The sequence below is a fragment of the Stigmatopora argus genome, chromosome 11, assembly GCF_051989625.1.
Source record: "Stigmatopora argus isolate UIUO_Sarg chromosome 11, RoL_Sarg_1.0, whole genome shotgun sequence".
NCBI classification, from domain to species: Eukaryota; Metazoa; Chordata; class Actinopteri; order Syngnathiformes; family Syngnathidae; genus Stigmatopora; species Stigmatopora argus.
The window spans coordinates 5949978-5969349 of NC_135397.1; the positions used below are offsets into that span (position 1 = coordinate 5949978).

General features: G+C 41.0%; 2 protein-coding genes across 10 annotated transcripts in view; one reads left to right on the forward strand and one right to left on the reverse strand.

Annotated features, from left to right (window-relative positions):
• The window catches only part of LOC144084422 (protein jagged-1b-like), a 165200-nt gene that overhangs the window by 27772 nt on the left and 118056 nt on the right, over positions 1-19372 (forward strand). For all 9 annotated transcript variants that reach the window (XM_077612824.1, XM_077612835.1, XM_077612833.1 and 6 more), the window contains one exon: positions 9876-9981. The gene's annotated coding sequence lies outside the window, so the exon portion shown is untranslated. The remainder of the gene's footprint in view (positions 1-9875; positions 9982-19372) is intronic.
• On the reverse strand, positions 12789-18343 carry btbd3b (BTB (POZ) domain containing 3b). The gene is made up of 4 exons (XM_077614072.1): positions 17465-18343; positions 16539-16629; positions 15022-15140; positions 12789-14499 (listed from the first exon to the last, which is right to left on the reverse strand). Exons 1-4 carry the CDS (start codon positions 17773-17775, stop codon positions 13467-13469), a joined length of 1554 nt encoding a protein of 517 aa, XP_077470198.1. The 5' UTR covers positions 17776-18343; the 3' UTR covers positions 12789-13466.

The window sequence follows — 19372 nt, forward strand, 5'->3', positions numbered from 1 at the left end:
GAATTTAGACAGTGTGGACATTGTTTGAATAAGCCTGGCAATCAGAAAACTCTGGCCTAAAAAACACACTCCAAGGTCAGTCATCTGATGGAGTTTGTTCATGTGAAAAATGGGAGTGTTCAAATAAACGTTTCTCGCATTTAATTTTGAAAATGATCTGCATGTTGAACGCTACATTTCAATTTTCCCAAATATAATGTGAACATCCTTGAATATGGGTTCAGATTTTTTTTAAAAGAAAAACAATGATCTAAAGTTGACTTTAAAGATATTCAAATCCTCGCTGATAAAAGAATGAGACGGTAATAATTATTCATCATTGCTTGCTTAAGTCAGCAGAGCTCAAGGTGCATGTTCACCGCTCCTCCTATTTTCAATGAGCCCAGTGCAGCTTTCATCTTTCCAAACACAAAATGGATATTGTGCTGCTGCTATGACTCATCCAGCCAAGGAAAGACTCATCCGGCATGACACTTACTACAACGTCTAGCACCGCTATCCTCATGTTGTACTTCTCCGGACCAGTCTTGAACCAGAACCCACATTTCAAGGGTCTTGAATCTCTGCTTGTCTTGGTCTCAGTAGCAATAGGATAGTGTGGTCTTCAGCACACATCTTACTGCAAATTCATTTCCTTGTTTCTCCTGGCTATTCCTTTTTTTTGGTTTCAGATGACATGATTTATCCGGGTCTTCTGACATAAATTGGTAGAACAGTGTAGCACTGACCCTCCAAAGTTTTCCATTTAACAGGGTTATTCATTTGGGTGAGCACAAGTCGCCATTCTGGCGTTTGTTCCTGTGTGTTTTAGTGTGCTGGACAACTGCAACCGTGTGTCTCAGCCTTCTTCGCTTATTGAGCATGCCACTTTCTCTGTGAGCCACAATCCTATTATACCCCTCTACGGCCTCTTGGTGGGCTGATAAGAGCAGTCCGACACCCTGCAAAGAGCCAGCACTGAGCCTCTATTTGCTGCGGTAGGTGACTTTCCTTGGCTGAGAATTCTTTACAGAGCTTCTTGTTTCTCGACCCATCTTGGAGAGAATTGGATTTTTTTGTGTGGTGTGAACCAGTCTTCGTGGACGTTTTAACATACATATACTACATGTCCTCCATGTGGTGCACACAATCCCTAATCATAGTTTGACACACAGCAGGCTATCTGAAAGCATTATTGGATCATAAATGCCATATCTCCCCCTACCCTACTCCTCTCACACACCCAGTCTTTGAGCGTTTAGCGGTTGGGGATTTGTGCAGTGCATATTAAGTTCATAATATTTATAAATAGAAAAAGAGAAAGGGATTGCTACGCTAAAATAAGTAAATTATATACAGAGTTTATGATTTGGGGGGAGAATCAAATGAAATCAGTGCAAACTGTGACTCAAAAAGCATTGCCTTTATAAATAAATGCTCATTTTGCATCAACATTATGACCGAGATATTATTTGGAATGTTATTTAAAAAAATGTTTTGGTGTTGCACTGTGGCTCTTCCCAGCCACTTTTTTTTGCTAACGCCTCCCGCTACTCAGCAGGAATCATAGTCGCCTCATTAAAATGGCTTTAAAAAATAAAAATAAAGTATACTGTAATGTTTCTCAAGATCCCTGGTTATCAATCTGCCTCCTTTTCTTTATTTCATGTGATTTTCCATGTTTCATGTACCGCTCGGTAGGCTTGGGTGTCAGCTGACAGTTTGTTTCATTGCAACATATGTAGGAGTGAGTGTGCTGACAGTGCTCTTAACCCTGCCATCAAAGCCTCAGCTTCCCTCTGAACCGCGTGCCATGCAGCCCCCTCACCGAGCCTTATGCGAGCGTCAATCCAGCCTCAGCCCTCAACATCGAGCACTAATTATGAGTAGGCCAGCAGGCGAAGAGGGCATCTCTCTTATATGACTCTGACACATTAAGGAGGAGGGACCAGGAGAAAAGAGGACGATAATTAGGAATGTGGCCCATATCGTGCTTTCATTTCTATCCTTCCCACTCGTCTTCATCTGCATGTTTTAGAAGGTTTCACCAATTACTGAGGCACTGCCCCCAACTGCTTGTCCATCCACCACCAGGGGCGAGAAGAAAATTCAAGTGGAAGAACAGCACAAGTTAAAATTAACGGTTCTATTAGAGACAGTTATACTGGAAGGTCCAGGATTATCTATCATTGTTACTGCCTCACCCTAAACTGCATTATATAAAGACAAACCTCTGTTGGATACCCTTTAGGGACCTCACAGTCTTCCCAAAAACCTGGTATTGGTACCTGAAAAACAAATTACACTCGAAGCCACCTACCAATGACTCATTGACTTTCTATCATTTTTCTGAGGGCAATTTAAACGACGTACGAGATCAATTTTGTTGAAACATTGATCCCACCTCTAACCATTTAGCAACTGTTCAGTTTATATGTTCGATGCAATATAGGATTTTGATTGCATTTCAGACACAGACACACACACACACACAAAATAAGCCGACCAATATTGCCAATAAATTGTGCAGTATCAGCAATATTAGAGGTGACTACAGTGCTTAGTGAAGGTGAAAACAAGTCAAACCAAGCAAAGAAAGCGGTTTAAGCTTTTCAAATGGATTGAAGTGGAGATTAGTGTTGGCTGTGTGGAGGACACTAATGTGTAACATAGTGAGTTTACTGAAATGGTGTATGTATGTCACCTTTTTCTTATGCAACCAGTTCCAAATGTTAACTCACTGAATATGATTGAATAAGACAGTGTAGGTAAAAGTACTTCCCGGTATAGTGTCGCTACTAGTAAATTTGTAAAACTTGTAGACAAGAAAGACTTTGATCAAAGTTCTTTTTTTATGAGGCATTCAATGAAAGTCATTGTTTGAAACACATTTTGTCTGGAAAGAGCAGTCATTCCATTTCTGACAGTCTAAAATAGCACAATTGATGTAAAAGGGTTTCTTGATGGAAAAGTTAGGGCAACTTTGTCCCTGTAAGTACAGACACTATCACTCATGAAAGCTCCAAACCGAAGGGCATCCCAGTCATTGTCTTCCATTCCAGTTTCCTTGTAAAACAGCAGACGACAGCAAAATGAAGCACTCTCCAGCTAATCTCTGTCCTTGTTGGTCAGTATCAGCTCTTCTTCCCCCTGTCGCTCACTGCGAGGACAGATTAGAATGAATAAATTCAATGATTTGGCGTGGTTTGGGCTTTATAAGATAAACGTGCTGCAAAGGCTTTACCACTTCATATTTGTGTTGACCCCATCTTTTTGAGCTACCCTGATTCATAACTTTTTTATTGCCACTGCTTTGTATTAAGACACAACAGGAGGGGCACATCACGGCCTCTCACGGATATAAATAGCCAAATGTGAGGTTTCTTCTGAGCCATGTAATGTTCCTGTCATTCCTGCCTCTCAAAGCTGTGCCACACCAGAGACACCTTCCCTAACCCCAGGAGAGAAATTTCATTCTCACATGGTCAAGAGACCTACACCATCCTCAGAATATAAAATCAGCCAGGAGGATTGAATTGGAAGCAAACTGCCACTCGGCATGAAAAGCACCCTTATTAAAAACATACTGCAGTGGGAAAAAGAGGGAGGGGGTTAGTGTCGTAACAAGGTCAGAGTGGGGAATGACTTCATATAATGTTGCTTCGAGATGATCCTTACCAAGCCACATCATGAAAGGGACCCGATCCCTCTGGTGCATTAGTGACTTTAAATTATTAATTAGTCAATGACCTTCATTCTATCAGTATGGATAACCTGCCAAGATTTGTAACTATTGGACTAACAGATGGCACGAGTGACATCAGTGTACAGTATGTATAGCAACCCAAAACAAGTGAAGGTGAAACCATCTTAACTCAGTGTTCCGCAATCTTTATTGAGACAAAAAGGTCGCAATATGTATAAATATTGGAACAATAATGAGCTCATCTCATTTGACTCTCAAATGGATTTACGCAGTGTGAAATCTGGCCCTGATTAATTGCGCAAACTGTGAATGAAGCCATGACTTGTGTGACATTGTGTGAATTAAAACGTCAACGTGCAGGTTTATTGTACCTATTGTTAGTCAGTCGACGTCGCTTCCATAACCACAGTCATTGAGGGAATTAATTAGGTCAAATTGGATAATTTTCCCACAGTACACCGGAGTGCTACGGCACCGTGTTTGGGAATCACTGGATTAGCTAACACAAACACCACAGATTAACAGACTACTACATTATCTTTAGGTGCATCTAATTGTTGGGAAATTGAATGCAGCTCTGAGTGTCGAGCCAATCAATATATCGAGCTGGCCAAGCTTACGGCCTGTAATCCTGCAAATCTTCTCCAGGACCGAAAGTGCTGTCCCAAACATTAGCGGGACTTGCACAGTACTGCTAAAGCATCATTTATTTCGTGAATCTGCCCCCGTCCAGATTCCCTCCTGCCTCTACTTGTTGATTTTTCAATAAAAGTCAGCATTCATTCCATTAAGATAAACATCCCTGCACTGACCACTGACACCACGGCACTGAAACTTTGAGCTTTTGCTGCTTTGTCTGCAGTTAAGCGTGCCCAGAGCGACACTCATCTGTCCTAAACCTTCTTAGCCTTTGGCTAAATCTAACTTGATACGATAAACAATGGCAGCACTAATGTGATCTTTGACTTTTAGTGGCGCGGGGCATCTTCTGAATGATCAATGATGGCAGCAATTAAAATATCTTTTTTTTTTCTCTGCCAGAGCTCATACAAATGCTCCACATATGCTCTGCCTCCCCCACTCCTGTTTGTTTTCCCATGGACTCGCGTCTATTTACTGTGTACACATAAGACCTCTATTGCTTTAGTTGTTATCATTTCAAGGGTAAACCTACTTAATCCAACCACAGTTCAGCCTTTAGACTGTATGGGCTGCCACATTTTACCAACAAGAACTGACTCTCATTTGAAATAGATGGATTATAATATCTCTCCCAGAAGACTGGGTAGGGGTACTAGATTTATGAAGTGTCTAGGGGAATCGTTGTAGATTATCCAAAGGCTCAAACGGCACTCCTTTTTAGGTCCTCCATCGAGGTTGTAAATGGTTGAAGGTCGAGGCTCTCAAGTTCATCCACACAGAACTCCCACCCAGTTTTCAAGTATTTGCTTTGTGCTTTAGGCCTCAGTCATGCTTGAACACAGCATGTTGTAAACTTACCATTGTTGTCTTACTAACATTTTAGGACCCCACTCCCCTTTCACTTCACCTTGCAAACCACTAGGAATCAAGCCCATTCACCTTGCACTTTAAAACATTTTAATGACGGTGCAATTTGTAGCTTAACATTAATCATCCCAAACTCTGGCAACAAACTTCCACAGATAGGGAAGCATTTGTCACTCCACAGAGTGCTTTGGTGTCATACATTACAACTGCCACTTCATCCAAAGCTTGGCATTGTCCCATGGAAACCTATTCCATGAAGAAGTTTTGTGCTGATGTTCAGGCCAAAAAAATCTCAGATTTCTGCATTATATGAGTCAGCAGTACTGAGGCCATTTATATGTTGTGCCTCACAGCGTTTGCCTTATCCCTAACTTCAAAGTAGTTTTATGTATCCAAATCTGCATTAAGGCTGAAACAAGTATTTTGATACTGATTTCATCACTTCCACTGCGTAATGATAAAATCATGGAATTCATGTGTCAAACTCTCCTTATCCTTGCGGAGCTCGTTTTGCTTTTTTGGACTCTCACTTACTTCCCGGTAGCAAGTTTACCCTCACAAGAGTTGAGGGGGGTATGCTGCAGCCTGTCCTAGCCAACCCCAGGCAACAAGCGGGGGACACCCTGAATTGGTTGCCAGCCAATCACAGGGAACAATGAAACTAACCAGCACTCACGCTCACAATCACATCACCATCGAGGGAGAATTGAACCCAGACTGTTCACACTGAAGTCAGGGGGAAGAATCCTGCACCATCAGGTGGTATTTTAAGCATAAAAGACCTGAAACAAAAACAAAAAAACACCACACTGAGCATTTTCTCTTTGGCCACTTGTCTTTCAAGACCCCATTAAATTAGAGTTAGACCTCGCATTACTCTCCAGCGGTGATGGCCCTTCTTCTCATCTCATACTTTTTATCGGCCTAATAGACCTGTGATGAAATATTGCAGACCTGTACCTTTGTCTCTTTGTGCTTCGCTGAACTGCGGTCATGAAAGAAGTAAATGGTTCACCAGACTTTGACAGTGTCCCTGTTTCAAAGGATGCCTTCAAATAGGCTTTGTGACATTAGGTAATAGCATGCATAATATCTCACAGTTGCATGGTCGAATGACTTTGTCATGAACGTACTTACGACATGAAATAGTGAAAGGTTGTAGCTTGGGAACATTTCAAGTCAAAGTGCACACTAAATGGCAGCTTTTGCAGGGGAAACGAGAGGACAGTGTCAGTTCGACAGCCTTCTTGTGGAGGTTTACAGTTATACTTTGCCATATATAATGCATTTTACGCACCTTTGTTATGCAAATAGGGAACGATGAAAAGAATTTCATCACCGAGAGATGGGATTCCAACTGCCCCGCCTCTTCATAAGGATGGCTGGAGGTGCAGCATTGCAGAAAAGTGTAAGCTACCCCCACCCACTTGCACTCCAATCTTGTTGAGTGCTGATGTATGGTGCTTGGCATTTTGATATTTCACGTGCTTCTTCTTTGCCAGAGATAGATCTCTGCCATTGGTAGAGATGCTCAGGGGGTTATCTAAATTGAGAAATCTGTGGGGGAGTAAGTATAAACATGAGCAGAAACTCTGCCTTTTCAGTCAAGCCAGTGTTGATATGAATTATTCAAATGCTTTGTTGCCTAAAGTATCAAAGATTTTTTACTGACTTTCAGTTTTAACTTGTCAATTGTGTTACATCATCTACCTGCGTTACCAAGTGCTGAAAGTCGTATGTGTTTTTCCTTTTGTACACAGAAGATACACATTTTATATTATCCTATATACAATATTTGCCCCATTGAAGGATGCCATTGGCAGGACGGACTCACATTTACTCATCCTATTAGGTTGTTTGATTAGAGTATTGTAGTTGCAGCCAATACAAGGAGAATTTGTTTTCGATTATAATCTTGCATAGTTAAAGACCTGGAGACATTGCTCGCAGTTGAAAACATGTTTGTGTATTCAGTATTCGATCCGTAGAATAAAAAGACTTCTGCTCAGTAAGTTGCATTTGAATATATTTTGTCTTATACTCATGGTGCACCCAACAACTTTGGTCTGGTTTTCAAAGGGGCAGCTGAGGTTGTTGCTTTGTGCTTCCTTTTTTTCCATGATCAACTCCCTTCCCAGGATGAATTTAAAGATTTAGAGTGTTGGGCTGTGTGATCTGAAGATTTAGGAGAGCTCTTAAGGGCAGCTGTCCTAAACTCTGTAAGCAGCATTATAATCAACCAGAGAACTATTACAATATATCCGATTTATAGTCTGAGGAATATGATAATGTAACTTGACAATACAGAGGTCCTGTTTATAATATTTTGATAGCGATCTACCAAAGGAAAAAAAAATGACTGAACTCTGAAGCATGGTTTTCCTAATGTCCCGCTGAGTGAATACATACTGCCTATCTGCCTGTGTACAATTTCCTGCCCGTTGAGCACATCATTTAGTGCCATTGCACACAGGGCTATTTGGAACCTTGAGTAAAAGGCTGGTGCACTGTCCATCATTCACATGTAATTGCGTTATCTTTGTCCAACATACGCTCTGGAAATGTGCATTTACACGAGATGTCCTATGGTTTTCTTTTGCACAAAACATGATAATATGTTTAGTCACAGCTGGATATATTGCAGGAGAATACAGAATAGTCACACATGGAAAATCTCTAGAAAATACAACATTCTTATTCATTCCATGTCCTGCAATTGTTTCCAGCAGCTCAGAGTGAGAGAAGCTTTGCTATCTTAAAGGGAAATGAAAAGAAGGCAAAGGTAAGGCACATTGGAGATTAAACTGAGGCCATTATTGAGGGCACTAGTGAGGAAATCATTTGGGGATCGGCTCAAAAAAGGGTGAGCCGAGAGAGTTTTAGTCAGGTCGCACAAACGCTGACAGCAGCTACTGCAAAACTCTCTAATGAGGATGAGCAAGCTCATTTTAAATTGGCTGGGTTCACAACTATTGAATATTTCAGTACCAATCCAAACGGAAATGTCTTTTGTTGTTTTTCATCAATTCTTTCAACATAGGAAATCTATTGTATCTGTTGATTTCTTTATCTTTAAAACCCTTTGTTATTGATTCGATCGAGGCAGCTGCGGTAATTATCTGAGTTAATGGTGGGATGAGAAGAGATTCTTTGCTTTGCAAACATCAGATTCATTATCAACTTGACAAATAGGCCAAGATGGCGCAGCTGTCCCGATGTTTATACACACAACGGAATATGGAAATGTGACGCTGTTATGAATGCAAAGGTGAATTATGCTCAATCCCTCCTTAATTGCATGCAGACTCAGTGCTTCAAACACTTCATGATTCCAGCTTCTGTGTTTTGCATATGTGTGGACTTTCACTTTTAAAAATCCACAGGTAGACAAATTATAGTGACAGCTTTTTTCTAGTGAGAAGCAGGCCATGCGCAGGGCTGGGGAATTGAAGGTTGTCAGTGGTCTACTTTCGGAATTGGGGCTGCAAGGACAAGCTGGTAGAGGTCGGTCAATTGTCTTTCATATGATAATATGCCGTAGCTACGAGACACAGTGAATGGAAACGGAGGAAATTGAGCATTCAGCAAATTCAATTTGTTGTTCGTGGTTGGTAAGGAAGACATTATGTATTCATTTCTGCTGAGTCCTAGAAATCCCCTATTTCAAGTTTGATATCTCTTTTGGTTTCCAGACTACATGCTGCTATGTGATAAGATTGGCTACAGGATAAATTCTGACCATGGGGTGGGGGCTTTTGCTAGACCGTGTAGTACAATTCTATTCTCATTTGTTCCCTGGCTGAAACATTGAATGCAATCATTTGAAATCTGTCACTGCATTTTATAAACTGGAAAGCTGTGGTTCCAGTGTTTGCGCTCAGAATCCACACTGACAGCCTCTCATGCCGCTCTGCGCTCTACCACGGTATCATATTTAAACACATTACACGGCCCAAATTGAGTCAGATAGCATTTCTACAAATGTCTTATTGCTGCTTGTTATTTCCCTGACTCCAACTGTTCCAAGTAGCCTATTTGCGAGTGCTGCAGATCATGTTTAGTAAACTCTCACTCATTATATCAGACCCTGGGGAGAGAAGGACCCTTTCACTCCATACTATCAAAGACACGGAGCTGCCTTAGCCAACATGAGGAACACACAAAAAGTAGCGTGCTCAGCTTCGAGCACCTCTAGCAGTAGGAAGCTGTCAACATTCAAGGTTTTGATCAAACCCTTTTGCGCTGTGTGATGTTAGAAAGGTAAATGTGACCATAGTTTAGTGCAATTAGAGAAGCACTTTATGAATGTACTACAGCAACAGATGTCACTTTCTAAAATGGGATTTTTGTTTCCCGAATATGAAGCTACGCCATCCTCTAACTACTAACTCTGGCTCACAGATTTTTTTAAACGTACGCTACTTCCTCACATTCCGAAAACATGCATGTTAAGTGAATTGAATGTGTCGTAGCGTTGTGCTGAAGAATACACTATCCGAGACCAGAACTCGCCGAGGCCACGACAAGACCAAGACTTTCAGGAGTCGACTTTTAGACAAGACCGTGACTAAGACGAACTGAGATGAGACTGAGCCAATAAAAAAATTAAGACATAAAAATTCAATTTTGTTGGCGTTATTTTTAACAATCATGTAAATGAAGTTGAAATGCTGTTTTTCAGAGAAAATCCAGAGCCCCCAAACCAGCAAGACCCAGAATTTTTGGAGTCCAGACTGAGACAAGACTAAGAAGAGTGAGAACATTACTACTACGTACATTGCACACAGGTATGGAGGTTTGACTGTGACTGTGTGTTTGTCTATATTTGATCAGAGTTTGTCTTACAACTAAATTAAGGTGTATGCTGCGACTTGCCAAGTCAGTTTGTCACTTGCGAATGACAAGTTGTTCAACAAAAAGATGGATGGATGCCTTTTTATGTACCTAGCTGCTATATCTGCAAAGGTCACACCTCATTAGATAAACATGCTGCGATGTGAACAGGGTATTTACTTCTGCACCATTGCAGGGTGGTTTAATCTACCCACTCTATGACCGCTCCACTCTGCTGTGAAGGTTTGCATCCAGTTTGAATAAGCTGTGCAACTTTCATTATTCAAGGAAAGTGCATTTTCACTTTTTCCAGCAACACCACTTCACTAGACACAAAAAGCATTTTCTTCACAAAATTGCAGCCCTATTGATGCCAGCAAAGCTCAGTGACATCAATATAAACAGGCTAATCTTACATAAAAGCCTGTGTCTGAATAGCCAGGCAGTTGAAACGTTTTAGCGCAGGGTGGTAGCAATGAATAAATAAATAGATAAATAAGACACACCATCACAGGGTTGCTGCCTGTGCTTTGCACCCCAAATCCCATGTGGTTGGCAACAGCTCCAAATATGTGATTACAGCAAATAATACCCCCAGTATTTTGTAAGTCTTTAGCACTGCAGTTTGGCAACAAATGAGCCATAGGTGGCTCCCTTTTAAATCCCCCCTCTCTGCCTCTGACTGCACCTCCCTGATGAACTTTGTGACATCTTATTATTTTCTCATTTTTCTCAGCTTCTACCTGTGCCATTAGGGCATGCCACTGATTGATGTCAACATGATGGAAAACCATCACTAACCTACTTTCCAGTGATGACATGTTTGCTGCCCATATCTTTTTTTCACTTTTTCTTGATTTTTGTGCATTATATCATCTTAGAATACTTTTTCATATCCAAGTTCACATGATAAATGTTATACCCAAACATGTGTAGCTAATACAATCAATCACAACAACTGGGATGGATTCACATTTCAGGGTCATGTGGCCAATTGCTAATTACCTTATTGCCTGCATATGCAAATATACAATTTGAATCTGGATGTAAAAGAGGCCACATTTTCATCTGGAGACATGCGCCTCTGTGCATTTTTGTTTTTCTCTTCATGCCACCATGACATATTTTGGAATTGTACCTTGAGAGAACAAAAAAAGCTCAATTTTTATCTCAAGCACTGAGGGAAAGTATTAAAAAGCCTAATGAGTAGTTTGTTTCCCAAACTTACCCTACTTTTACAAAAGAAAAATCTCATGGCACACCCCCAAACAAAAATCTCACATCAAGTATGAATACTGAAATAATGATTATATTATCTCATTTTACTTGCAAATGTACATCCTCAGTGAAATCTTTGGTTGTTTACTTGAATAAAAAATCTGATATGCATGACTTCGGTTGTAAGAAAGTTGACAGGTTGATAGATATCAACTGAATCGTTGTAACTTCTACTATGTAGTTCTATAATGTAGAAGGATTTGATTGGCTCATTTAAGTGAAATGATCTTGAATGATCCGTGACAAACCTTCACAACAAAAATACCCTCAGGCTTTTGGTTTAACTGAATCATAGAAAGCCTTTTAGATAGTTATACTGTTTGTTAGAAAGTGCCTTACAAATTACTCTTCAAGGCGCTAGTCGAGGTTTCAATATGATTTTTTTTGCTCACATTGTAAGCGAGGCTTATTATTGATTACACTGGTTTTAGTCTTCAAGAAGTATAGTTCAAGCATAAAATCGTCAAGTATGCTCCATTGCTCACTGACCTCCCCAAAACCAGTCAGTTCCAATATATTACAGTTACAAAATGGATGTCACTCTTCGTCTATTCATCAGTCAAAGTGTACACATTCTACATGATTAGCCATTCTTGGTGGAGATTGGAAAGTAATCTTTTTTTAATGAGAGGTGACGATTATTACAGGAGACCTTTCAGATGTGGCTGAACGAAATGTAATTGAATCCCACGGGGAAATGAATAAAACACATGGTTAGGCATCTAAAAATAATGGGTTTGTCAGTAAAGAAAACCTACAGTCACGATTTGAATACTAATGGAAAAGACATTGGAGAGTTTCTGTTGGTTTTCTGGAAATATTTCAATTACTTGATAAAATTATTGTATATTTTTTCTTCATGAACTGCAAAGCTTATAAATGGATAGATTAAAAAAATACTGAGAATAACATGGCTGTGTTGCTGCAAAATTCAAAATCCAGTATTGTTAATCCCTTTTGCTTTTGAGATAACACTAATCAACATCAGTCTGTGTTTTAAATGCATTGAGATAGTTTAAAATCATTTATAGTTTAGGGAAGGGACTCGCCACTAATGAGCTCCACTTGTTTTTTTATTTGCTTCATTGACAACCATCCAAATTCAATAGTCACCCATCACATTAACACAAGTTGGCCACCATCCTTTGTCTCTTGTCCTTGAATGCTCTCACACCAGATTCAAATTAAAAACATAACACATTTTGAAGAGCAACAGGGGGAAGAAAAAAAATAAAGAACACATTTTATTACAAATCAACATCAGTGCAATAAGGCGACACAGTACACACTATTCAAGTGTAGTGCTTTTCAACCAAATCTGGAAGGGACTCAGCATCACATGCACACCCCCACACACGCAGTCCGCCGTTGATCTCGTCCCTGTGAAGAAAACCTAAGGTGCAAGAACAATTAGTAGTCCACATTAAACTGCCAGTCAGAGAAGAAGAAACAAAAGAGAGATGCCTCAAGACTCGCAAGGGGATAACTTCATTTTCTTTATTATTGTTATCAATATTTAAGTATTTTTACTATGGGCATAACAACACTGATGGAATTATAGTGAGAGGGGTGATTGTAAGTGCAGAGCAACATGCTACATAGAGAAAGAAGTGTCACATAGTGCTCTCTAATCTAAGACCTCTCTTCATTAGTAGATTCAAAGTACCAGAAAAAGCAGCACGACCACTCAAGTACAAATGCCCGATGAGTGTTAAACACAGTGCTTTGACTATCAGTGTGTGTATTTAGATTGCCCTCCGTTATAATCCTGACGCATAATCGCATCAGATGATACAGAAGAATGTGGTGTATTGCTGCGATATGTGCATTTTATGCAAACATAAAAATAATATTAAGTGCAGCTACTCATCATAAAAGGTATGTCTGAGGTCGGCCTCAGCAGTGAGTGTACGCCCTCATATACATTTCCCTCTATTCATATGTACATGCACGTCAAGTGCAAGATAGACTTTTCAGTATTTCCACCTTTTATAGTTCTACACGCCAATATCCGAGACGTACAGTACATCAGACCCTCATCAGGAAAATTGTTCACCTAAATCACACATGGGAGATAACAATAGTGAAAAATAAATACAAAATAAATACCAGGCCACGTAACACAAAGTGGTCATTTTTTTGTATCAATTAAGTGCAAACATTAGGCGTAAAAGATAAGCTCTGGAATTTGACCCCCTTGCACTCCTGTGCCATTAGTGCTGTCTGATGAGCACTGGAATTGAAAAGTCACCTTCCCACACTGCACCTCTGTCATGCCTTCCTGTCCAAAGTAACTCAGTTCATTCCCGTCAAGAACCACACTGGCGGTGTAGAAGGTATCGGGCTCGATCTGAACCGGGTACTCAAACCACACGGGGAAAGTGTTACTGGACCCGTCCGAGAAGTATTTGTTGAGGTTTTGTCCCATCAGCACTCCCTGACGTTTGAGCTCTATCTTAGCACTGTACTCTGTTGATCCACAGCTAGAGCCATAGAGTCCGAAACCCGCAATGAACACTCGTTTGTCCACAGCAAACTGTATGCTGTCGCAGCGACCTCGATAACGCCACTGATTGCTCCGGTAGGCGCACGACTGGAACCTGTGGCAGCGCTGGGGTGTCAGTCCCTTCCTTGGCTGGCTGACAAATTGAAGTTCAGGCTTCTTGGCAGCTGTGTACCAAAGGAAGATGTCATTGGTCTCGTTAAGCGTCAGCACGCCCGACTGGGCCGCTCCATTGGCAAAGTCATCCAAGGCCATGGTGGGAATGCGTATCAGGTACATGGCCTTACCCAAAACCTTCCGCTTGTTGTCAGTGGACAAAGTGAGCTCCTGTCTCTGACATTCAGCCTCAGCCCAGCTGAGCGCCGCCTCAAAGACAACTATCTCTTTAGCGTTAAGTGTCTCTCGCTGGAGGATGCTTTGGAGGGTCTGCGAGTCGATGTCGCAGAAACCCTCAGAGCGTAGCGCCAGATCGGCCTGAGCGTCGATCACTTCCCAGCAGCGCTGAGTCAGCTCGGGTTCTTCGAACAGGCAGCTCTGCGAGAGCAGCACGCAGGCGTTCTTGGCGCTCAGGCTGGTCTCAAGGAAGTTCACGCAGGCACGTGCCAGGTGGGGGACAATATACTTTTTGGCGGCGTAAAGAGTGGCAAGGACTGTGTCAGCACTCAGGTCGATCTCATCACAGTAGATGTACCTGTTGAAAGAAACTTGGTAAATTTGCGAGCGTGATGAAATCATCGACAGCTACGGACAGGGCCGCTGAGTTACTCTCCACTTGTGCCTACTACCCCCGTGTGACGTATTGTCTAAATGGGCGAGGGATTCTCCGCTAACACCCCAACCACCCTAACCAGTGGGAACGGAATGTGTAAATATATATATACAGTCACTGGCCACAAACTGTTTTTTGAGGTGTTGGACTCCACAAAGTCCTACTCAGAGATAACACTCGTGTGAACACACTTTTTTTTAGCTAAATTAGGTCAGAAACTATGTGAATCACTTCTCAGTATGATTCAGTGCGTTCTATCCCACTGCACACTGCAACCAAAATAATAAATATACATTTGTTACACCACAAAATCCCTGGTGGTGTGACAAATTTAGATTTTGAAAAGACAGCCCAATTCATATCACAAACATTACACCATAATAATAAAAAACATACTACATTCAGTGCATGATCGAATGCAAGGATAGACGAGAGGTTCCTTACTTCAACATTGCCAGGAAAGCAGCTGGTTCCACATCCGGAATATCAATCTCATCATCATTTTCGGCCAGTTCACCATAAAACATGGCGTGAAACACTGAGCTTCCCACAGCCAAGACATACTGTTAGAAAATAGAAGAAATGCATTGGTTCATACAGTTATATAAAAAATATGGATTTTGGCTTTAATAGCTTGTTTAGTTGTAATTGAAGTTAATGTTTGCGAACGTGCAACTGTGTATTTAAAGCACAGCTGTCGAACAATTCCCCATTTGCAATTACTGAAAGTTGCGTTTGTTCGGTTTCCCTTATAATGAGCAGTGCTCAGCCAGATAGAGCGGTATTTACCCTTGGGTTGAAGAGGCATGTTTCGAACAAACAAGATTGCATTTGATAGGAATAAAATGAATTTCTAATCATACCATTCAATAGTGTAAATTCAATTTCCTGGAATTAATGACTAATTGCAGCTTGACTGAATTAAGTGCAATGTAACGGCATTTTAGAAATGAGAACAAATCCATTAATGAAACCATCTACTCATGTACTGCTTCACTGTGCGTGTCAGTTTTTATTGACGGCGAGATTACAGAGTTTTGCATCTTGCTTGGAACCTGTGGTAATATTAGTGTAAACCCAATCTGTCAGAACGCAAACTTATACAGGTATTAAAGATTATTTTCCACAAAGAGAGGTCAATTATGAACCATTTTAAGATGTACTTAGTCCCACTTCTTGGCTTTTGGCCTTAAGTGCCAAATGGAGACAATAAAAACTGCTGCATTGACCGTCATTAAATCCAACTGGCATAGTGTTTCAGTTTTTAAGTGCAGTCAAGTCATCCACCATGCCGTTTCATAACTGCCATCTCAAAGTGCACAAAGCAAATAGCAATTACACATTACACATTTAGGTCTTATACAATGGAGGGGAACAAAAGACAAAACCTCTCAGACTGGATTTATCCGATAGTGACAATATAGGGTAGTCAGCTGGGCCCTTTCAGGGCTGTGAAAAAACAACTTAATGTGAATTTTATAGTAGATAGCCGCGTGCTTTCAAGTGATGCCTATTGTCCTGCCATAAAATGCAATTCTTCGTGGAACAAAATGTCAATGTCAACCACCACTTCTCAATATGCCTAAAATAAGGATAAAAAGAGGCCTTGATTAAGATATTGATTGCTTCTTGTTATTCATGCGTTGGGCTGCAAATGTAGAATAGATTCTGATTATCTCCATAGATGTAATGAGTGTTCCGTTATTGTGGTAGTGTTAAACAAAAGTTGAATACTGCAATTGCTAATACACAAAGAAGTTCTTGTGTGGTGCAAGGATGGAGTAACACTCCCTTTTTTCAGTCAGACTCATTTACATAAATAATTGAGGACTGTCTCGAACAGGCATATGTTGTGCGGAAGTGAGAGGGGCACAGAACAGATTTCAGTTTCCGTCAAGTGATGAGGAAAGTTTACGAAATGCGGATGTTTGTTTTGTTTGATTGACGGGTCAAATTCTTACTCTGTGTCCTGGCAGCCTTTTGGTTCTTCCAGGCTGACCCACCACAAAGTGAACATCTGCCATTAGCTCATTGTTGTACATCACAGAATTTCTGAAAAGACAGCGCACAAGAAGATTGGGATTATTTGGTTTGTCTTGGAACAAATTGCTTAGGTCACCCCTCAAATGAGATGAGATGCAATGGGTAGAAAAAATAAACATTTAAACAATTCAAAAATAAATGAATACCAGACTATTTGGACTATCACAGTTAGTCCCTTCCAGTCAAAATAGACTGTCTATCTATCACCGTTAATGGCTGCCAATGAGGTAAACTATGAAATAAAATCTAAATATTTCTGATCAGTTTCTTAAATTTCAGTGTTATAACTGGCAATATACCGAAGTTACTCTGTGGTCAAAGTAAAAGCAGTTTATTTTTAAGCAGCTCTGGTTTATTTGTCACCATCAATGACAGCGATAAACTCCGCTGCCCATTTTACTATAAACTTTATGATGATAAAAGGCAACAACATTCTGTAAATGACAAAAACCGTAAGCTCTCTACAAAAGGCCTCCCTATGAAGCCGGATTCATGTATTATTGAGCAAAGGAGCATGTCACTGTGGTAGGTAAACAAAATGTTCTGGAGAGACAACAAAGCCTGGTCAAAAAAAATCCATTTTGCACTGGACAGCTGGGATCTTTTGCTGGTGTGCCAAAGTAAATATTTTGTCTTTAGAAGAGAACAAACTGGGCCTTTGTGGATATAAAGTGCATCTCTTGGCTGCCCAGCCTCTGTGTGAAGCGGCAAAGTCTTAAGACTCAAAGGAGGTGTCAACGAGAATAACCCCAGCAGATTAAATCTCACATTCACACATAGATGACATTGTTAATTTTTTTCTCATTCTTTCTTCATTGTTTAAGTGCCATAAATGTGCACCTACCTTTCTCTGATGGTGGAGTAGAGTCCTTGCCAGTTACAGTTATGTATAGTGTTGTTGTTATTGAGGTTCTGCTGCTGGTACTGTTGTACAGTGGTAGCAGGTGCCGGCTTTTTGGTAGGAAATATGTCCGCTGCCATCTTCTTCTTCTTTTTGTTCCTTAGAGTGATAATCTCATAGCAGACAGGAGGCAGTTTGGGACTGCCGCTGGCATTCCCCTTCTTGGAGCTTTTGCTTGACTTGCTTTTTACTGACTCAGGCAGCATTAAGAAGAAAGTCAGACATTTCATGTTCCTTCCCTTGGCATCGACCATGAGTGTGTTCAACTGCTGAGCAGTGGAAACGCGCGCAGAGAGGGCATTCACTGGGAGGAGACAGCTGCGAGGGAGGACCCTGGAAGATGACAGCGCAGGTTGCACGACTCGGACGCAGTGCACCACTCACTAATCCACTTGGAGACTTGAAAACTTGCTTGGCTTGTCTAGTTCTCGGAGGAGGACAGTCCGCACTTGCGATCCACTTTTTTTCTTTGTGAACTTAGATCTGCTCGCGGGAATCCCATTGCCGCTGCACACTGATGAGATCCGCTCTACAAATAGCCTTTCCCCCTTGGTCGCTCTGCTGAGGGTTGGTCTGACAGCCCCAGATTTAGTGCTGCTGCAGTGGTTGTCAGACAGACAGGAACGATGCCCCAATCCCTCTCATCTCCCACTCTTTCTCTCTGGCCGTATTTTTCTTTACGGCTCACTTTCTCCACTTGAGCGCTTCCATGGTCTCCTCAAACCTTCCTTCCCTTGCTTCCGTTCTCATCCTGGATGCTGCGTTTGTGGATGCTCTGCTGCTCCGCTCGTACTGCTGACTACAGAGATTAAATGGAGAGGAGATTGCGCTGAAGCCCCTCTACATCCGCCTCCCCCACCTTGGCGGAACACAGAACTCATCATAATGCAGCCAATAGCATCACTCCGCTCTCTTGATTGGCTCATGTGGAGGAGAGCTGCGCGTACTTGAATATGCAATTGTCCAATCTCAATTAAAGCGACAGCTACTATCTGCCACAGGAGCGATATGCTTTGAACATTGGCGAACTTGTGGAATGACAGCAGCAATATCGACAAATCTCATTTAATTGACCAAATAATCGATATTGTATTGTACCATAACGAATCTAGGATTTACATGCCAAGTAACTAAATATATTCTTGAGATTTTAACTGTTCATATTTTGTACTATTTCCAGGGTAGGGGAGCCTTCTAGTCAAATCAAATGGAAAAACTGATATGATAGCATATTTCCACTTCCTCGATACATTTGGCTACAAGAAATAAATTCGCAGAAATTCCTTTTGGGGGAGGGTTCACATTCTATTCTGAAGCAAACAAAAATAATGCAACTTAGAAAATTGTTCTTGTCAAGTCATCTCTGCAGAGAAGCAGACTGAGCCATGAATGCAATGCACTTTTGAACAATGTATAATGCATGCACTTTGGCTCCTCTTGTGCAGTTGGCACTTTGCACGGTAGGGATTCTATTTAAAGCACCAGTTAAAATGTTTTAAATGTTTGTGCAGGATGGTATGAAGTATAAAATCTTCATATTGTATTATTTATACTCCACATCATTTAAAATGTTTAATATTGATTTTGCTTTACAAAGTTTTTTCGGACCAAAATGCTGTAGTTTATATTGGTTTGATGTGCTGGTACATGGAGTCCTCGGGTTACGATGTCCTAAGCCTACAACGTTTCGACTTTTGGACATCTTTTGCATTTTTAGCTCTCCTTTTTTCACATTATGGCCCCAAGAGCGTCTCGTTTGTCGCCAAATCCTGTCTTGCGGTCAAACAGACAGCCCTTATGTCAAGGTCAAACTAATTCTTCTTCACATAACCCAACAATAATCATGCCAAC

What these genes read in the sequence shown, in the direction of transcription:
- btbd3b (XM_077614072.1), bottom strand. Translation starts at nt 17,775, where the DNA reads ATGGTCGATGCCAAGGGAAGGAACATGAAATGTCTGACTTTCTTCTTA. An exon ending in TACTCCACCATCAGAGAAAG is followed by an intron (nt 16,630 to 17,464) that starts GTAGGTGCACAT and finishes CTGTCTTTTCAG; the next exon opens with AAATTCTGTGATGTACAACA. An exon ending in GCTTTCCTGGCAATGTTGAA is followed by an intron (nt 14,500 to 15,021) that starts GTAAGGAACCTC and finishes TTCTTTCAACAG; the next exon opens with GTACATCTACTGTGATGAGA.